The 17,677-nt window shown below is 52.0% G+C and overlaps 11 protein-coding genes across 11 annotated transcripts; 7 read left to right on the top strand and 4 right to left on the bottom strand.

Moving 5' to 3' along the window:
- Positions 1-72: 72 nt before the first annotated feature.
- On the top strand, positions 73-2,042 carry PV05_09475 (uncharacterized protein; the record flags this gene model as incomplete). Its single annotated transcript, XM_013455817.1, has 2 exons — positions 73-1,402; positions 1,638-2,042. The coding sequence occupies 2 exons, from the start codon at positions 73-75 to the stop codon at positions 1,724-1,726; spliced, it is 1,419 nt and encodes a 472-aa protein (XP_013311271.1). The 3' UTR covers positions 1,727-2,042.
- PV05_09476 (uncharacterized protein) lies at positions 2,004-3,495 on the bottom strand. Its single transcript, XM_013455818.1, has 2 exons — positions 2,768-3,495; positions 2,004-2,658 (listed from the first exon to the last, which is right to left on the bottom strand). Exons 1-2 carry the CDS (start codon positions 3,332-3,334, stop codon positions 2,266-2,268), a joined length of 960 nt encoding a protein of 319 aa, XP_013311272.1. The 5' UTR covers positions 3,335-3,495; the 3' UTR covers positions 2,004-2,265.
- Positions 3,496-3,759: 264 nt separating this feature from the next.
- Positions 3,760-4,371, top strand: PV05_09477 (uncharacterized protein; the record flags this gene model as incomplete). Its single annotated transcript, XM_013455819.1, has 1 exon — positions 3,760-4,371. The coding sequence occupies one exon, from the start codon at positions 3,760-3,762 to the stop codon at positions 4,369-4,371; it is 612 nt and encodes a 203-aa protein (XP_013311273.1).
- Positions 4,372-5,388: 1,017 nt separating this feature from the next.
- On the top strand, positions 5,389-6,860 carry PV05_09478 (uncharacterized protein; the record flags this gene model as incomplete). Its single annotated transcript, XM_013455820.1, has 1 exon — positions 5,389-6,860. The coding sequence occupies one exon, from the start codon at positions 5,389-5,391 to the stop codon at positions 6,829-6,831; it is 1,443 nt and encodes a 480-aa protein (XP_013311274.1). The 3' UTR covers positions 6,832-6,860.
- Positions 6,861-6,993: 133 nt separating this feature from the next.
- Positions 6,994-8,206, bottom strand: PV05_09479 (uncharacterized protein). The gene has a single exon (XM_013455821.1). It carries the CDS (start codon positions 7,935-7,937, stop codon positions 7,086-7,088), a length of 852 nt encoding a protein of 283 aa, XP_013311275.1. The 5' UTR covers positions 7,938-8,206; the 3' UTR covers positions 6,994-7,085.
- A 178-nt stretch (positions 8,207-8,384) lies between these two features.
- PV05_09480 (uncharacterized protein) lies at positions 8,385-10,133 on the top strand. The gene has a single exon (XM_013455822.1). It carries the CDS (start codon positions 8,575-8,577, stop codon positions 9,316-9,318), a length of 744 nt encoding a protein of 247 aa, XP_013311276.1. The 5' UTR covers positions 8,385-8,574; the 3' UTR covers positions 9,319-10,133.
- On the bottom strand, positions 9,289-11,264 carry PV05_09481 (uncharacterized protein). Its single transcript, XM_013455823.1, has 4 exons — positions 11,189-11,264; positions 10,953-11,135; positions 10,150-10,896; positions 9,289-10,101 (listed from the first exon to the last, which is right to left on the bottom strand). Exons 1-4 carry the CDS (start codon positions 11,225-11,227, stop codon positions 9,655-9,657), a joined length of 1,416 nt encoding a protein of 471 aa, XP_013311277.1. The 5' UTR covers positions 11,228-11,264; the 3' UTR covers positions 9,289-9,654.
- A 299-nt stretch (positions 11,265-11,563) lies between these two features.
- Positions 11,564-11,823, top strand: PV05_09482 (uncharacterized protein; the record flags this gene model as incomplete). The annotated part of the gene is made up of 2 exons (XM_013455824.1): positions 11,564-11,572; positions 11,623-11,823. The coding sequence occupies 2 exons, from the start codon at positions 11,564-11,566 to the stop codon at positions 11,821-11,823; spliced, it is 210 nt and encodes a 69-aa protein (XP_013311278.1).
- Positions 11,824-12,116: 293 nt separating this feature from the next.
- Positions 12,117-13,623, bottom strand: PV05_09483 (biotin synthase). Its single transcript, XM_013455825.1, has 2 exons — positions 13,241-13,623; positions 12,117-13,192 (listed from the first exon to the last, which is right to left on the bottom strand). Exons 1-2 carry the CDS (start codon positions 13,490-13,492, stop codon positions 12,224-12,226), a joined length of 1,221 nt encoding a protein of 406 aa, XP_013311279.1. The 5' UTR covers positions 13,493-13,623; the 3' UTR covers positions 12,117-12,223.
- Positions 13,624-14,091: 468 nt separating this feature from the next.
- Positions 14,092-14,869, top strand: PV05_09484 (uncharacterized protein; the record flags this gene model as incomplete). The annotated part of the gene is made up of 2 exons (XM_013455826.1): positions 14,092-14,418; positions 14,469-14,869. The coding sequence occupies exons 1-2, from the start codon at positions 14,115-14,117 to the stop codon at positions 14,867-14,869; spliced, it is 705 nt and encodes a 234-aa protein (XP_013311280.1). The 5' UTR covers positions 14,092-14,114.
- Positions 14,870-14,936: 67 nt separating this feature from the next.
- Positions 14,937-17,532, top strand: PV05_09485 (uncharacterized protein). Its single transcript, XM_013455827.1, has one exon. It carries the CDS (start codon positions 15,380-15,382, stop codon positions 17,396-17,398), a length of 2,019 nt encoding a protein of 672 aa, XP_013311281.1. The 5' UTR covers positions 14,937-15,379; the 3' UTR covers positions 17,399-17,532.
- Positions 17,533-17,677: the final 145 nt, after the last annotated feature.

Consider the following 17,677-nt stretch of genomic DNA (forward strand, 5'->3'; position numbering starts at 1 on the left):
TACTACTGCTTGAATATACTCAATAACTGGCGGAAATACTGCCTAGTAGAGTCGAAATCGCAGAACACTACCATGTCGGAAGTTGCAGCAAAGAAAAGAGGTCGACCGAAAAAGGTTGCAGCTGCGGCTCCGGATGACAATGTAGTTGTTCTAGAGGAGGCCGCCGCGGCGCCCGCGAAAACGCGAGGCAAGGGGTCGGCAGCGGCCAAGAAATCGACTGGAGCGTCGGCAGCAACAACAACAACAACAACGTCGTCGTCGTCGTCGGCAAAGAAGGCGAAACCAGTGCAGGAGGTGCACGAGATTGAGGAAACCAAGAAACCAACTCGCAGGAAAACGACAAAGGCTTCTTCCGCAGCGGTCACAGTCGAGGAAGAGCTGAGTGACGTGAAAGGTTCTCGAGCAGAGAAAGTGCAAGTTCCAGACGCAAAATCAAAGGTGGGAAAACTGGCTGTCGAGGCTACGAAATCTGCTTTGTCTACCACGCAAAAGACAGCGCCGGAGACTGTGAGAGAACAGCAAGTCGCCGCACCGCAAACCTCTGAGCGCGAGCGGACTTCCTCATCAGGCGAATCGATCTCGGTGATACTGCAGCAAGCCCAAATATTCAGCGAGCAGTCAAACGAGCTGCATCAAAGCATTGTCCAATTCGTCAAGGATCGCGAAGCTGCACTCCTCTCGACGGCACAGGAGCAGCAGCTGAAAGAAGAGACTACAACCACTACAACCACTAGTAGTACGAGCAGTGGTTCGGCATCTACCTCAGAGCATCAAACCCGGGTCGAGCGAGAGAACGCAATATTATCCTCAAGCGGCATTGACAAGGAACCAGTAACCACAACCACTCCAACGAGTCAGAGTGAACAACCAACGTCCGTCCGACAATCGGCGTCAGCCTCATCCTCAGCATTTCCAGAAGAAGCAACACCCGCTTGCCCCGAAGCTGTCACAACATCCACCATAATCACCTCATCTTCACCTTCCACATCCACCAATTTCGCTCCTCCTCCTGCTCCTCCTCCACCACCACCACCACCGTCCACAATGCCACGCCACAATTTCCCGCCCTCTGCCTTCCCGCCGTCAACGTGGCCGAAATACACGATCCCGCCATCGACCCTGACGGCGCTCGCCGCGCGAGGCGTCAGCACGCAGCAACAGCAACGACAACAGCGTCGCGGCGGTCCCGGTCCTGCTGCGGCAAATACTGCTAGTAGTCAGCATTCGACGCTTCCTCCGCGACCAGTCCCGCAGCAAGCCCCTGCGCCGCCCAAACCGACTGAACTGCCCATCGCCCAACTCCAAAGGGACCCTAGATACCGGGCCCTGTCGAGCCGGTGGACGCGGGTCATGGTCGCCTTGCCGGTTGCTATTGTCAGTAGCTATTTCCTGTGGGAGAGATGTGAGTTCGGCCCCTCTACACCCTATATGTCTACATTATTTCATTTCGTGACGTCTATCACTTTTTTTGCCTTTGGTTTGGGGACTTTGGTTGCTCTGAACTTTGGCTTTCGATCAGCTCGAGCCTGTTCTTTCTGTTTCTTGCGGTCTCCCTCCCTTTCCTCCACGGCTTTTCCTGTGTTATATCATATATCGTCTTTCCGTCGTGTGTTCGCTGACAATTGTGACCCGGGTAGACAATGAGCAGCAGGCGTACCGCGCGGCGGTGGAAGCGAAACGGAGAGTTCAAGGGTCGACGACGGCGAGCGAGGACGCTGGTCGATGATTATATTCACAGCTGGAGTTGGCACGGCCCCTACCTGATCTCAGCATTTGAGTTGTGTTCTTGGTAGCATTGGTCTACGACAAGGACGAGCGGCAGGCAGACCATTTCAAGTTTTTTCGCGCATCGAATGTACCCTTAACGAACGTCCTGCTGCTAGCTTTCCTCTACCAAGGCGGCAGGTATATTTGTTGTGGGGGGTTCGGTCTCATGGCTTTCAGGCTCGGACATGGAACAGCGCGTCACATACGTATCTCACCATCTCGAACGTCACCAAATAGGCATTGAAAATACGAGTATGACATTCTCTTCTCAACCATTATCGGACTGTATTGACTTTGGGGATGACTGAGTGTCTATCGGTTTTTGCTTGCTAGACATCCGCCGGAGATATGTCTCTGTTGTTTGGTCACTCTTTCCCTTCTCATAGACCGAGCAGTTGAGCATACCCGTGACTTTGCTGCCTCTCGAGAGGCGCGTTGAATGTTTTTCATGTGTCGTTCTATGTCGTCTCATCAATTGAGTTTTGTTCGGATCCTCCCTTACAGTTTGCTCTCAAACGCACAGCCACCCTCCCATGCATCGCCGGCCTCCAGTTTCGTCCACGAACTCACCGTGCCAGGCTCTATGCACAGATAACTCTTCCACCCGTCTTTGGGTTCGAAGTCGCCCATAGCCTTGATCTTGTCTTCCCATCCATTCCACACCGTCACGTCCGGAAGAGCGTCGCGGGTCACCACGAAACTCTCTGCGCCGTCCTCTGTCACGAGGAGTGGGACGAGAGTGTTGCCTTCGGCCGTGGGTGGAGTGTACACCCGGTCGGTCTCACCGGAGAAGGAAAGAGACGAGGCTTCTTCCGTGAAGGTCTGCGCGGAGCGGACTTTGTCGACGTACGGAGAGGATTGGAGGCCTTTGACCGCAGTTTTGTGAATGTCCTGTAGCTCGTACACAGTTTGTCAGTTCAGCTAACTCAAACTCAGCTGGATAGGACTCGTGGCGCTGCAGATTGGTTGGTGACCGGGGAGGGGCTGGGCTAAATCTTACCTTCACGGCCAAGTACGTATGGAAGAGAACTTGGAACTCGAATGGCTCGTCGCCCTTGTTCTGCACATGCATCTGACACTCCAGCTTGCCTCTGCCCAATGTCACGCTGTACACTAGGCCAAAGTCGTACGGCCACTTGTTTTGAAGAGCCTCGTCGAGCATGGAACTGCTGAGGCCAAAGTCCAACTTGACACTGTCGTCCGTCTTGCGCCCTAGACTCTCGCTTGTGCTCTTTCCCAGAAATTCCCAGTGGCTGTTTCTCGCGAAGCCGTGCTGAGGTAATTGGCCGGTTGCATGGGATTTGGGAGGAGGACCGAAGACCGGAAACACGAGCGGTATGCCGCCGCGGATTGGTTTCGAACCGTCGAGGGCCGCGGCTTTGGAGAGAAATAGTTGCTCTTGGCCATTGGATGTCTTCCAGGATGTGACTGTGGCTCCGTAGAGGTAGACCGTGACCGAGTCGCCACTGGGGAGACGGGCTGTGAGGACGTTATCGCTGAGATCGACTACGGGTTGGGCCATGGAGGGGGAGACCGGGATCGAGGCGGGTTTGTGCTTGCGCTCCATTGCGAAGCGGTCTGCGGGGTGGAAGATGGGATTTGTGAAGGGTCTGGGAATGATGAGGACAGTTTGACAAGAGAGGCAAGAAAAGTGGTGCTACGGGCAGGGTCAATATGGAAGAGACAAGGGGTATTCTGTGAATTGAGGGTTGCTCAGTGGCTCTGAAGGGGGAGAATACTTTGCTCATACCGGGGAACCTGACGCATTTGTCGGTCTCAATGAATGTTTCAGATCGCAATTCTGATTGGTCAGCCTCGAACCCCACATACAATGACCTCAGCCTCGTGCTTGTTCGGCGGATTTCACCCAAGATGTGGTCATAGATGCATACCGAGATACCTTGGTCGGTATTGCATTACAGAGTAACCATCGTCGAATCCGGGACACAATGTCGTTGTCGACTTGACCTTGAGTAAGATAATAATACTACGATGGGCTCCTCTTCATCGAAAGTCGCAAGCAAAGCTGCTGCCGGTGCAGCTCGCCGTCAATATCCTTCCACCTCCTCCATCGCCAACTCCGCCAACCAAACGGCCAATGCTCCCTCGAGAACAAATGCACCTCCTCTATCTTCCAAACCTACAGCCCCGACTCAAGTCCATCCGAACCCGGCTACCGCTCCTCCTGTAGACCAGAAAACGGAACATGTCGATCTTGACGGACGAGATCCACAGTTCGGTTCTGCATTGAGAAAAATAGGACCAGTGAAACCTCCTTCGGGCACGAGGACCGACGAATCATTCCCAACGTCGAGCGAACCTATGCAGCCGGGGCAGAATATATTTCCTTCGACGCAGAACAATCCAGCTGTCATACTTACGCAGGCACGACAGAGGATCAACAGGCAGTGGGAAACGGAGCTTGAGGGTGGAGGAAGGCCCAGTTTTGCAGGCAGGACTCTGTTGAGCTCTAAGGACATTAAAGAGGCCTTGAGGTTACGAGATGAAGTGGGCAAGTCCTCGCAAGAGGTGGAGAAGCAGATGAAGCTGAAGCCGGGCATTCTGGATCAGTTGGTGGCCAAGGGAATGGTCGCAAATGCATGAAGCGATGGGATTGGTTCCGCTCAACAACGCAACATACATGTTATGTCTAAGGGAGGCGGTGCCCATACGACAGCGGCACAGGGACTGGAGACCCCGTGTAGTCTCAGCATCAATCACAATGCTTTAATGAGTATCGCGGCGAAAGGCAAGGCTGCGATAGCAGGCGCACACGGCATGCCAGCATGGATCAGGGACTGGTCTCGTTGCTGCAGCCTTGCTAGCAGGATCGGGAAATGACACGGCGATAGGTCAGCGTTTCTGGGCGGGTGAGAACCGTACCATGCCTTGCAAAACTGGTAGAGCCTTCTGTACAGGTACACTCACTGTAAGTGGGACCTACAAAGTTTGACACAATAAGATCTTGACTGACCGGTCTCAGCCCGATCCTCGAAATGTATCAATATACAATGAGAATGTACATTACGACACGGCATTGTCACCTTCATTTGGGCGCCACTGCCTCTCAGACCACTTTTTCTCCTGCTGCGCGCGCGGTCAGCCATTTCCTTGCATGAATACGCTCGTGCCAAACTACAGGTCAGACGGTGCTTTGTCTGCATGGTTTCAATTCATCTGCTTCCCAACTTCGTACTTCCAGACTGAGACAATCATTCAGGATGGACACAGGGTTCAACCTTACACAATGCCGGTGGGTGATTCTGTTTCTGCCACTCCTGAGATACTTTACACACTGGTTTGTTGCTCAACACGAACTACTGCCTTTCAGATCGTCCCCTTGTTTGACTTCCCAGAACCGACATCCATGGTCTCGAAATGCAGTCGGAAGTCTCAAGCAGTTAGGCTAGATTGTGTACCGCCTGGAAATTGTACGCTGCAAACGCCTCAGCGGCGGGCTGATAAGTACTGTTCACTGTTCAAGCATCGAAAATAGGATGGCTCACACATTTCCTTCCCATATATGCCTCTTACATTTCCCTCACACCAAGGCAAGACACAGCTTGTGCCTTCTACAAGCGTCCCATACAAATTCGCTGGTGGATGCTGGCCGTTTACATCATGACTCAAATACTTGGATTGCTTCCCTTTACCTTTGGTGTTGAAATTGAAGTCCTCTTTGCAATCGATCAGACTAAAGTCGAGAATCAACCGCAATACAACTATCTTCGCATCGAAAACTATCAGTCGGATGAGAGAGACATGCTCGGCAAATACGTAAACAAGGAGGATTGGTTGGGGCAAGCCGCTACTGTGCTTCGAAGAAGAGGCGCAGATCTCGCGATACTCAGTCCTCCTACCTTTATTCCTGAAGACGATTCAGATCTCTTCCAGCACTGGGTGCTGACAACAGAATGTGCAGTCAAATTTCCCAAAAGCGACCGGCAGATATCAGCATGGTCAAACGATCAGATTCAGGATCTTGGAGAACGGACTTTTGTAGGGCTTGAATTGATCTCTCCTATTCTTGCAGTGCCAGATCTGGAAGTCTCCGACCACGAGTCTGAGAGCCTTGCGGAAGTCAACCAATACCTAGACATCTTGACTAGGAGATCATCTGCAAGAGCACCATATCATTTCATTGCGGGGCCCAAATCAACAAGCGTTCATGTCCATGTCGGACTGGAGCCATCCGAGAATGGTCAGGTTGCCCTACCTCTGGACATTGTGCGCCATCTAGCCTGGATTGTCATCTGCTTCGAAGATGTCTTCACACTACTGCATCATCCAGAGCGTCACGGCTATCAACGGACAAAGAGCGATGGGCGCGCCAAATCTAACCGTGCTGCTTACGGCAGAGAGCCAGGAGTAACTCACCATTCTTGCAAGACCTTTTCTCTCATTGACGCGTTCCTACAAATCTTCAGGGACGAGATTGGATTTGATAAGTACGGCAAAAGATGGTTGGGAGACATGTTATCGGATCGATATTGCTTCGTCAATTTCACCAATGCTGTTCCACTTAGCCATCAGACTCAAAAGATGACTGTCGAATTTCGACAGCATCATGGCACCCTGGACAAGAAGGACATCAATGAATGGATCCTCTTCGTCACAGCAATCATCAAAACAGCAGAGCGGAAAGCAAACCAAGGACGACAAGATGTTGAACTGCCGGCCAATCTGATCCAGAAAGTTGGGGCCAAGCGTCTGGTCGTCACAGAGATGTCGAAATACGCAGCTACCTTCAACTCACCCAGGAGAACATTGAAGGAGCTTTTCGATCTTATGGAGCTTCCAATCGAGAGGCGTCGCTATTGGTGGGCTCGTGCGAGGACGTTTCAGACCATGTTATCTGAGGGACGCACAGTTGGACAGTATAAATTTCAATCCTGCTGCAGTACTCCGTGGTGTGAAGGATCTACTCTGAGAGACTGTGAAGGGTGGAAAGTAGGGGAGTTGGACACACAGCCGTGGGACGAGCCGCAGCAGTCGGATTCGAAGACGGTCGAAGTATCCGTGATGGGAGTTGACGCCGATGGGGACGCAAACATGATGGATTAGTGCAGCGCGGAGCGTCGGAAGTGGGGAGCAGATATTGTATGTGAGAAGGTGGAAGTGGCCCTCCACAGGAGAGAAATGTTCGAGGCGGAAAAGACAAGGGGCGACTGTCAGCGGATTGTTGGCACATTGAGATAAAATGTTTCGAGGACTAGATTGAGCCCTTGGGAAGTGGTGGATGGCTCGCTTGTTGGAATGTGTATGTATTTCCTGAGGCTGGCTCCTCGAAATTACACTGTGCCAGGCGCCTACTTATCTTATAATTTAGAGCTCCCTGCCGCCCTCTTCCCCTTCCCCTTCATGATCTCCTCAATCTCAATCTCACTCGTGCAAAGGATCAACGTATCCTCCAGCGCGGGGACACGATACTTGAGGTTCACCGCCTGATAGTCCTCGCTTGCCAACATGTCCGCGAAATGCAGGATCGAAGGGTACGAAGCCAGTGCGAACTCATCCCAATCTCTCTCCTTTTTTGAGCCCTGGCTTGAGCCTGATCGAGATTGAGGTTGCGGTTGAGGGACAATGTTGCCTACAAGTTTCGCGTTCCCACCTCGTCTGGAGCCGATGCTCTCGGCGAAGGCTTTGCCATATTCCAAGTACGACTCTTTGAGTCCTGGTTTAAAGGCGAGCAGGTTGAGCATGGACAGCGGCGTCTTACCGGTGGGCGTCTGGCTAAAGGCTTTGATCCAAGTTGAGAGATCGGATGAGAGTTCGAGGGTCTGGCTGCTCGCTCCGAGACGAGGGTTGTCCAGGGCGCCGGTCAGGCTGGGGACTGATGATGGGTCTGGATGGAGGATTTGGGCGTTGGTCGACGAGAAGGTGTGCGTCAGGCGGCTGGGTATGCCGGCGACGGTGCTCCAGTGGCATTCGACCTTGTGGGCGAGCGGTTGGGGGAGAGCGTCAGTGTTGCCGGGGGCGATGATGAGAAGATCCCATGGCTTTTGAGGGTGGAGGAGAGGGTCGACGTCGATTTTCGTGGGCGTGATGACCCATCGGATTACCTTGGAGACTACGAGGGGTTGGAGGCCGCTGGAGCTGAGTGCGTCGAGGAAGGATGGGATGCTGGTTGAGGTCGTGAGGGAGAGGAGGTGGATTGTTGCGAGAGGCATTGTCGTTTGCCTGCCGAGCACTCCGTATTCAGGATGAGAATGGATTGATAGAGCGTATTTATGCGGGAGGTTGTTTTTGGGCTTTGGGAGCTGAGGCTGATTAACCTGTAGACGTCGAGCCTCTTTTGAGAGTAGATTTGGAAGCTGTCGTGGAGGAGCCTACATAAGTATGACCACCGGTTCTTCGGTAAAGGTACTCATATGGATGACATGCACACCTACCTACCTACCTACCTAGGTAGGTACTTACATACCATCCATCAGCCTCGGCTTGTCGATGAGGTGGGGAACGATGATACGGAGTTACATAAGCATTAAGGTAACATAGTACGGATACTACTCGTATGGAAAGCTGGAGAAAATCCACGCTAACGGATAGTGCGGAGACAACGAATGTGAGTAGCCGCGATCTAATCTAATCTTTGTCGTCTTCAGAACCAGTTCGTGTGGAAACTTTTTTTCGCGGACGGATTCGAGTCCGCCTACTACGAACTGCGTACTCCGTGCTTCCTCCAATCTTCGTAACCCTGCCTACCTAGGTACCTATTCGTGTCGCCGGGTTCGAGCTGGGGACTCTCAGCGCACGGAGCCAGGAGCAGCCCAACAAAGGGAAAAGAAGATATAAAAAAAAGAAAATATGGCCGGCCTCAACCCTCTCCCGCCGTCACACGTCCACAGCACCTCCCGCCTCACGCACGCGCAGGCACACATCTTCCTCTCGTCCTTCCTCGCACAAACCGAGATCGACGCCTCATACCGGCCGGACTCGACACTCACCGAACGCGGGCCGCAAGCCGTCTCGACAGGCTCGAATCCGAACCTCACACTACACCACCTCAAGCGCATATTGCAGGGCATCGAGGGCAAACGGATCATCTCCAACCTGAACCTCGAAGCTGAGCTCCCGTCGTCTACCTCTGCCGCCGGCGACCTCGACCAACCCACCAGCACACGGCCCTCAAAACGCCCCTACGACGGCGGGCCCGACAACGCAACAAGCAGAAAAAATGCGAAAGCGAGCCGCCAAGTTTACGAGGTGATTGACCCCCAAGCTGGGCCCGCGGACGATAGTGACGGGCCCGCCATAGCCGCAGCCACAGCCGCCGCAGATTTAGACGACTGGCAGGATAAGGAGACGTACGCCCTGGCGCAAACTGAAGGAAACCTCGATCTCACAGCCGAAGACAGACATCCCGGGGCGGATCTGGATCAGCCTGCCAACGAAGCCGAGGAACAAGACTTGGTGAACATCGAGATCGAAGGAGAAGAGCGAACGAGCAAAAAGGACAAAGATGAGAGGAAAAGGTTGAAGAAGATGCGCAGGAAAGAGGAGAAGTCAAAAAATGCAGACGTTAAGAGGAAGGAGGCTACCAGGGATTGAATGGTTCCGTGGTGTGGACAAAGGTCTGGGGTTGATATGTCAGACCTGGCTTGTTTTATACATCACATTCGCGGACCTTCACAGAGCACCCTGCATGCGCTCCATCAACTGCTCCCAGGCCCAGCGAAGTTTTAGCTGTGGACACGACTCTGGCCGGCTGCTCACGGTTCCTCCGGAGGGGCCTTTTCTGTCCTGACCAGATTGGTGGTATTTCCATCTCTTCTCATGAGCGCCGATGCAATCACCTGGCAATCGAGTTCCAACAGGCGGCATCGTGTAAGGCCCGAATTTCCAAGAGTCGCTTAAGAGTGCATCAAACTTCAACAGACTCGGAGATCACAACTCTCGGTCCTTCGCCTTGACAACATCCGCATCCACAACCTTCTCATCAAGTTCCAAGACTTTCCCATTTGCCGACGGTTTCGAGGTGTTCCATCCCAATGCCGCCAATCTTTCCGCCAAGATAGGGTGGCTGTAATGATAGCTTGCATACATCCAATCTGCGTCCATGGTACTCAGGTTTTGGACCTGGAGCTTGATCAGACTCCTTGCCAGTTCTTTCTGGTATCCCAGGTTGAACGCAAATGTGTCGGCCTCGAATTCGAATTTGCGGGAGAGAACATTCATCAGCAATTTCACTACTGCGTCCATTGGTGCCAGAGCATCGGAGAACAAGATGAAGCCGATAATGATTGGATGAGAGTTGTGAAAGCCGAAAGCCGAGTATAGAGAGTTGTTGTCGATAAAGACGCTGAATAGGGCGAATATGTAGAACATGTGGAACTAATATTGGTCAGTCCAGAACAAGCGCTTCCTGATTAGTGACCATACCTGAGCGATTGCAAACAATTTGGTTGTGTGCGATAGACTCCAATGTCCAAGCTCATGGCCAAGTACTGCAACCACCTCTTGAGGCTCGCTCTTTTCAATCAGAGTGTCATAAATAACGATGTGTTTCTTCCAGGGCAAGCCGAAAAAGTATGCATTGCTATGTGCGCTTCTCTTGCTTCCATCAATGACGTACAGAGACTTGAGGGGAAAGTTGAGTCTTGATGATAGCGCTTCAACGCTCGACTTGAGTTCGCCAGGTTCCAATGGTGACAGCTTGTTGAACAGTGGTAGGATGAAGATCGGGTAGATTGTGATGGCGAATAGTTGTACCACGATCCCAAATAGCCAGAGATAATAGAAGAATCTTGTGCCAGTGACCTGGATGATCTTCAAGAACGCGCTGAGCAGCGGCGTCCCCAATGCAACCATCAAGGCTTGACTCTTGAGCATATCTGTAATCCATAATTTGACTGTCTGCTTATTGAATCCAAACTTCTCTTCCAAGACGAAGGTGCCGTAGTATGATATCGGGAGCGAGAGAATCTGGGAGATGAAGCTGAACGTCAAGAAAAAGAGCACCGATTGAGAGATTTCGCCACAGAACCGTTCGGGCGCATAGCGAGCAAGCCAGAGCCCTGTTAACGACCAGAGTTTGGGTAGGACGTCGTATTGGATAAAGAGGACATTTTGGATCTGGGAGTATAGACCGGAGACGAAGCCGAACCTAGCTTTTGCGCGACCATAGGCCTGATGGAACGACACGGTCAGCAGGGTCACTGATTTAGCAAATGAGAGTGTCGTACTTGACTTTGATCGAATACATCCTGCGAAATTTCATCCTCCAGTGTCTTGGGTGGCTTTTTCTTCTGCAAAACCTTGTATTGCCTCAACGACAACAGACCCTCAAGAACATATTGACCCAGCGAGAATCCCAGAATCAGCCTCTTCCAAGGAAATCCAGGTCTATCGAGGAACACGGCTAGGCGCTGATATAGGTTAGCGGGTATGGACAGATCATGAAACAGAGCATAGCACGTACACTAGGAAAGTCGCTCAGCATTCGTAGTATTGACGCCATTCTCAGAAGTCAATATCGCTGAAGCAGCGGATATGGGGGATGGCAAGACTACGAGACTACCGAGACAGCCATGAAGAGATGGGAGTCGAGATATAGATCATCAGCCGAGTTCGGAAGGTGCGGCGACCCCAGTTCGTTTTTGCCGAGTTGAACTGAGCAAGATCTCGAAGGCTATCCAAAGAGCATCGACTTCGTTTGTGCAAGCCCTCGAAACGATCCCACCACTCTTGCGCCGCCTCTCTTCATCCACTCGCCGAATCCAAGCATGTGTCGCATATGTGGTCGTGTGGTCAAATGCATCTTTGACACGATGCCTTCCAGAGTGCACCACGTCCCATGTCGGAGGTGAGCTTCAACCTTGTCTCACTAAAACGACAGAACTGACGCACCATCAGGGCCTTCACAACCATTCGACGACTAGCAGTTCCCAGCACAGGCTCAGCAAGCATTACGCAGTCCTCGACACTCTCATTAACACGCGCCTTCAGCGGACTGTCGCTTCGAACGAATACCACTACATCTCTATCGACGACTTCTTCACTCCTCAGCAGAAATACTATCCAACCCTTGGTACCAATGCTATCCAGGTCGACTAACTTATCAGCGTCATCACGGACTTTCTCTACGTCGGCAGCACTCCTTGGGTACCGAAGACGATCAGATACATATAATCCTTCACGGCGGGTCCAGAAACGGCGGCACGGCTATCTTGCTCGATTGAGGTCAAGAGGTGGACAGGCAATCCTGAAACGAAGGAGACTGAAGTTGAGGAGTAATGTTAGCTACTAAGAGGCGTCGATGATGAAAGCAAAGGAGCTGGGCATATCGAATCCGTAGCCTCGAAGCAAGAATATTATGAGTATGGATCTACTGGTTCGCTGTCTGGAATACCATCGTAACGCACTGGATGTATTGTTTAGAGTGAATGCGCCGATTTCGCGCCATTCATCGGAAAGCATGTCACTTTCCCTGTACACGGTTTCTCTATATTTCACTCTATACTTGTGGTGGCGCGGTCGCTTTTCCTGCGTCGCGGAGATGACCAAAGCTTTGAGCCTCAAATTTGGGCTCCTCCACGACCTTGCTTGCTTCAGTCTGCATTGGACTCAAACCCCATCGTTCAAACATAGCTTTATCCTCATCCCAGCCATTGCATTCCGTAGTAAGCATTTTCTCGCCGGTAAAGATGGCATTGGCACCCGCACTAAAGCAGAGCATCTGCTCACTTTCCGGCATGCTTACTCTTCCGGCTGCAATTCGGATAATCGTTTTGGGCATGACAAGACGCGCTGTCGCTATGCATCGGACCATATCCTCAAGCTTCACAGACTCTTGTCCAAACATAGGCGTGCCCTTGATCGGAACAAGCTTGTTGACTGGGAACGATTCAGGATGCTCAGGTAGTGTGGCCAGGGTATGGATCAGTCCGACGTGGTCGGTCTTAGGAGTTTCGCCGAGTCCCAGGATCCCACCACTGCAGACGTGAATACCCGCTTCACGGACATTCTCCAGGGTCTGTAACCGTTCATCGTAGCTGCGCGTAGTGATGACATTAGGATAGTGTTCTCGTGAGGTGTCGAGATTGTGGTTGTAAGCGGTCAACCCGGCCTCTTTCAACTCCTTGGCTTGCTGCTTGTCCAGCATCCCCAGGGTGACGCAAGCTTCCATGCCCAAACCTCGTACACCTTTGACCATCTCGACGATATTCTTCAAGCCTCTTGTGCGTCCACGCATATCTCGCCAGGCCGCACCCATGCAGAAACGGTTGGATCCATTGGCCTTGGCGATCTTTGCAGCCTCAATGACCGAGTCGACGGTGGAGAGTTTGGTCGCTTGTAAATTGGTCTTGTAGCGGGAAGATTGAGCGCAGTAGGAGCAGTCTTCGGTGCAACCACCGGTCTTGATGTTCATGAGGGTACATAGTTGGACAGCGGAGGGTTTGTGGAATCGGCGATGGACAGTTCCCTGCGGATGGTCTTAGTCAATATGCTCTACAGGAGTCGACTGACCTACCGCCGCAAAGGCTAGCTCCATGAGAGGAGTCTGGTGTATCTGAGTTATCTCCTCCTTGGTCCAGTTGTTTCTGGGACCTGTAGCATTGACGGCTTGATCAAAGACGGACTGGCTTTGAGGCTGTGGTGGGGGAGGAGTCTGAGCCAGGCTAGGACCCCCTCGAGGAACATCGTGAACGATGCTGTAGTATCGGACAGTGGGAACCTTCCTGGCACTTCGGGCAACACACCGGCTCATGGTTGCTAGCTCCATGATGGCAGGCAGAGAGTCGAGAGGTCTGCTGGCTTTGGGCTGTTGGCGGGGACGGACGATAAATAATGTCGACAGGGGAGGAGAGCGATTGGGTGGGGTTGAGATGGAGGATGTGCCTGTTGCTGAGAAATTCGGCGACGGGTTTTGGTTTTTGGTGGGCACGGCGGGCGACGGGCTAATTAACTAAGTTAGCATCACCCATCACGGCCCTTGAGCTGATGATCGATCCTCCTTCGGCTTCCGAGCTGCCATTGCGATATAGCGACAGGGACACTTCTTGCTCTTTTTTCCGAGGTTAACTCACGGGCAAAAAATGGACCTCGTATCTGGAGAGCTCCCGTCTCAACCGATCATTCGGACAATCATCGTTTGACGTCCTCTACTTTTGCAGCGGCTAGGAATGTAACGTGCCATTTCACTTCTTCCCGCTCAAGCACTACCTCTTAGGTCCTGTTTGATGCCAAGTGCTTCTGATGAAAACCGGCTGAGCGAGGTGTACCTTCTGACTCACACCCTCAACCTACCTAGGTGTTAATCCAGGGCCTTGTCGCACGACAGGCTTCGCTTTCAAGGTAGAGCAATCTTCCATTTGCTAACATCAAACGTCCACAGCCTCCACAAAATGCATATCAGGCCAGCTAATCCCCAAGACCTTCCTGATTGCGCTACCATTGCAAGGGACGCCATGTTTGACGATGACTTGACTGTGTATTTAGCCCCTTATCGCCATACCCATCCAGAATGTCTGCGTCAGGGTGTTCTCCGTCGTGTGAAGAAAAGGTACTACGATGACCACACTACACTAGTCGCTGTGACCGATGAGGACGATGCGGAATGGAACGGGATTGAAAAGGTAGTAGGCTACCTCTCCGCAGGCTCGAGTATGCACAAGGAACAGAATACTCGGCGATTGTTTTCTTGGAAGGGTAGGTTTCCGCTGTCTTGAGAAATGCTAGCAACCGATTGACCTTCATAGCATTTGAGGTTCGACTTCTTCGCCTAGAAGAACTCTTCATCTGGTATACCAACTCCGACAGGTCAATCTCGCAAGCGAAGTGGCTTGAGTACTGGAGAAGCACCGCAAGTGGGACTAGAGGTCCGCTTGCTGAGATCAAGGAGTACTGGGAGGTCGACCATCTGTCGGTTGCCCCAGCCTCCCATCGACGCGGCATTGGGTCGGCCTTGGTCGAGTACGTAAAACGTATTGCATCCACGGACAACCTCCCTGTTGTTTTATTCGCCAGTGTCAAAGGTAGGCCCATGTACAAGAGAGCTGGCTTCCTTGAACTTGGACCGGCAACCTTAGGGACAGGACATGTCAGCGAAGCCATGGCCTGGTATCCCGGCAGTCCGACCTCGTCAAATCGGCTCGAATAGAGCTGCCACCCTCCTACACATATATATAATCAAGCCTCCTCGAAGCTTGTGCACTAATTACAGTTTCTTAAGACTGGCCATGCTGCTACTCCCGAGTCCATTGACAAGTATTTTCATTGCCAGCATCACGTCTTCGGTCATGGAGAGGAGATCAAGTCCGGAAACAAAGAAAGCCACCTCATATCCGGTCGTCCGAACACAATAAGCATCACCAAGCGTCCCTGGGACCGACCTCAAAAAGATGCGAAGAGGCAAGGCCCTGCAATGTTGAAAAAGTTCGCTTTCGTTTTGGGCGACCTTGATTACCGACTGGAATGCGAGATACATTGTGACTCAGAAACCACTCCAGGTCCTCACGGACCCACCTGTACCTCTGAAGGACTCGAAATAAGACTCGAGGCGAATTTTTTCCCTCAGTCGAGATCTGTTTTCATCCACATTCCAGGAAGAATGTGACCCTTGCTTATATCGTGCGGTCGGCCCTTCGCACAAAAGATCAGGGTAGCATATATGCATATACTGCGCATTGCCGAGACTGGGTACTGTCACGGTGTGCAACTCCATTTGACTGTCACTGCCCTGGACAGACACTGGGAAGACCGCACTTCGATTCCGACATCTCAATGCCATTGGGCTTGTCCTTCCGATCGAATCACGGCAATAGTGGTATTCCCATCCGCCCACGACCAAGTCGAGACTAAAGCTTGCAAGACCCCCTTCAATCGAGATGTCCTGCACGCCCTTAACCTACTTCCTGGCAGCACCATGGCTGCCTCTGCTCGTGCCGATGATCGCGACGAAGCTTCAACCAAGCACTCCAAGAGAGCCCACAATGAAGCAGCAGAAGAGCCGCTTTCCAGCGACGTACCATCCACAAAGAAGTCGAAACAGAAGGCATCGAAACCGGGTGGCGACGAAACAGGGGGTTTGGTCCGCGCTACACATTTTGGCATCGAACTAGAACTCGTTTTGGTCTTCAGGGAAGATCAGTTGAAAGCAGTGCTCTCGGATCACAACATCGATGCCGATATTGTCAAGCGATTCACAAGCAACGACCACGCCAACCTGCTGGCTATTGATCCCATGCAGCCTGCCTACGACGTCAGGCACCGTTACCCGTCGTTCGCATTGCATGTCACTGCAGACGACATCATATGTAACAGAAGCTTACACCTCGGCATGTTTGTCAATAAAGTTTCCGGCGACAGGCGATGGCTACGGCGGTACGTTATGGAACCTCTTCTTGTTGCCAGGAAGTGCCTCAGCGCAGCAAAGCTTGACAGCAATGTCATTGGATGGATATCTCTCGATCCGCAATACCCCAGGGATCCCACTAAAGCAGAAATACAATTCCCCAAAGAGGGCGAAGATACCATGATCCGAAAGGGTCTGGTCGACTATACCGAATGGACCCTGACGAATGACCATACCCTCGTGGGAGCATTGCGAGGGCAAATGTTAGACAGCCTCTCAAGCAAGGGCCTGCAAGTGGATCAGATATCGAATTGGGACAGCACAGGGGTCGAGTTGATCAGTCCCATTTTTGAGCTCGAGCATAAAGACGACGCTTTTGCGCAAATTCAACAGTATCTGGCCGCTCTGAATGGAAAAGACGTGCTCGTCATGGAGTCGGTATGGGCGAGTACGCATGTGCACGTCGGCTTCAACTTCGATAAGCCAGAAGACATGCCTATTCTGTTATTGCAGCATCTAGCATATATCCTTGTGCTGCACGAAGACCTCTTATCCAAGTGTCACCCGAGAAGCCGGTGCGGAGCTAAACCTCCTTCACCTCAGGCCGACGTAGGGGACCTGAGCAACGAACAGTCCGATTTCGACGATTTCGACGATTTCGACCCTGACGCGCCTTTGCCACCAAGATCGCCATCCCCTACCGAGGAAGAGCTGGAGAAGGAAAATGAAAAGAAGGTCCTTGATCGTGAAGCCCAGTACACCGGATTCGGTAATGTCGAGTCCAATGCTGAGTATCTTCGAACGCAGGTGCTGCATAACATCACGGCTCGGAACCAGCCACGGGTCATCAGAGATAGCATTTTTAAGGAGGGTGGCAGTATCTTCGACCTTGTCAAACTTTTACAGAAACCCGATCCGAAGGACGAGAACCACCGGTACCGTGGATACATGTACAACTTCGCCAATTTGTGGACACTTGCAAAGAATGAAACACCTTGGAAACCTATCAAGCCAACGCTTGAGTTTCGGCAACATGCCTGTACGACCGATGTCAATGTCATCAGGCACTGGGTTACGCTTTTGGAAGCTATTGCCAGGACGGCGGAGAGAAAGGCTGCCTCGACAAAGCAACATAGCGGAATACTACTGGATGCGACAAGGACGTATGCAGAAAGGGAAGCAAGCAAATACCCATCTGCATCATGGCCCTTTGAAAGTATGAGTGAGTTTTCTGTTCGCCTTCTGGATCTCGATGCAGATGAGGGACTGTATTGGCAAGACAGATACGAACGATATAAGGATGACAGACCATCTAAAGAAGGGAGTGGGATTTAGTGTGATAGAGTCAGAGGTTAAAAAGACCTTATGCTGATTGGAAGAGAGGTGAGGTAATTGGGTCCTTTTTGGATGATGGATGATATATGGTTGGGAAGTGGCATGGTCACCATGGCATAAATATAAGAGACAAGTGTTTCCCTTAAGGATCTTCAGCCTTGCCAAGACCATAGTGCAGCCTCGTCGGCACCGCCATGCCGATTTCGCGACTTCATCGAGCCTTGTCAATTCAGGCGTCTCCGGGAAGTGGCCGCCTTGCCGCCACCACTGATGAGGATC

This window comes from Exophiala xenobiotica, assembly GCF_000835505.1.
Source record: "Exophiala xenobiotica strain CBS 118157 unplaced genomic scaffold supercont1.6, whole genome shotgun sequence".
In the NCBI taxonomy this organism is placed as follows: domain Eukaryota; kingdom Fungi; phylum Ascomycota; class Eurotiomycetes; order Chaetothyriales; family Herpotrichiellaceae; genus Exophiala; species Exophiala xenobiotica.

Bases quoted from the DNA above. Each gene is read 5' to 3' on its own strand.
- PV05_09485 (XM_013455827.1), top strand. From the start codon at position 15,380: ATGCATATACTGCGCATTGCCGAGACTGGGTACTGTCACGGTGTGCAA.
- PV05_09479 (XM_013455821.1), bottom strand. From the start codon at position 7,937: ATGCCTCTCGCAACAATCCACCTCCTCTCCCTCACGACCTCAACCAGC.
- PV05_09476 (XM_013455818.1), bottom strand. From the start codon at position 3,334: ATGGAGCGCAAGCACAAACCCGCCTCGATCCCGGTCTCCCCCTCCATG. The intron at 2,659-2,767 runs GTAAGATTTAGC...TACGAGCTACAG, and splicing joins ATACGTACTTGGCCGTGAAG to GACATTCACAAAACTGCGGT.
- PV05_09481 (XM_013455823.1), bottom strand. From the start codon at position 11,227: ATGGCGTCAATACTACGAATGCTGAGCGACTTTCCTAGT. The intron at 11,136-11,188 runs GTACGTGCTATG...AACCTATATCAG, and splicing joins TGCTGAGCGACTTTCCTAGT to CGCCTAGCCGTGTTCCTCGA. The intron at 10,897-10,952 runs GTACGACACTCT...TCGTTCCATCAG, and splicing joins ATGTATTCGATCAAAGTCAA to GCCTATGGTCGCGCAAAAGC.
- PV05_09483 (XM_013455825.1), bottom strand. From the start codon at position 13,492: ATGGAGCTAGCAACCATGAGCCGGTGTGTTGCCCGAAGTGCCAGGAAG. The intron at 13,193-13,240 runs GTAGGTCAGTCG...GACCATCCGCAG, and splicing joins TGGAGCTAGCCTTTGCGGCG to GGAACTGTCCATCGCCGATT.
- PV05_09480 (XM_013455822.1), top strand. From the start codon at position 8,575: ATGGCCGGCCTCAACCCTCTCCCGCCGTCACACGTCCACAGCACCTCC.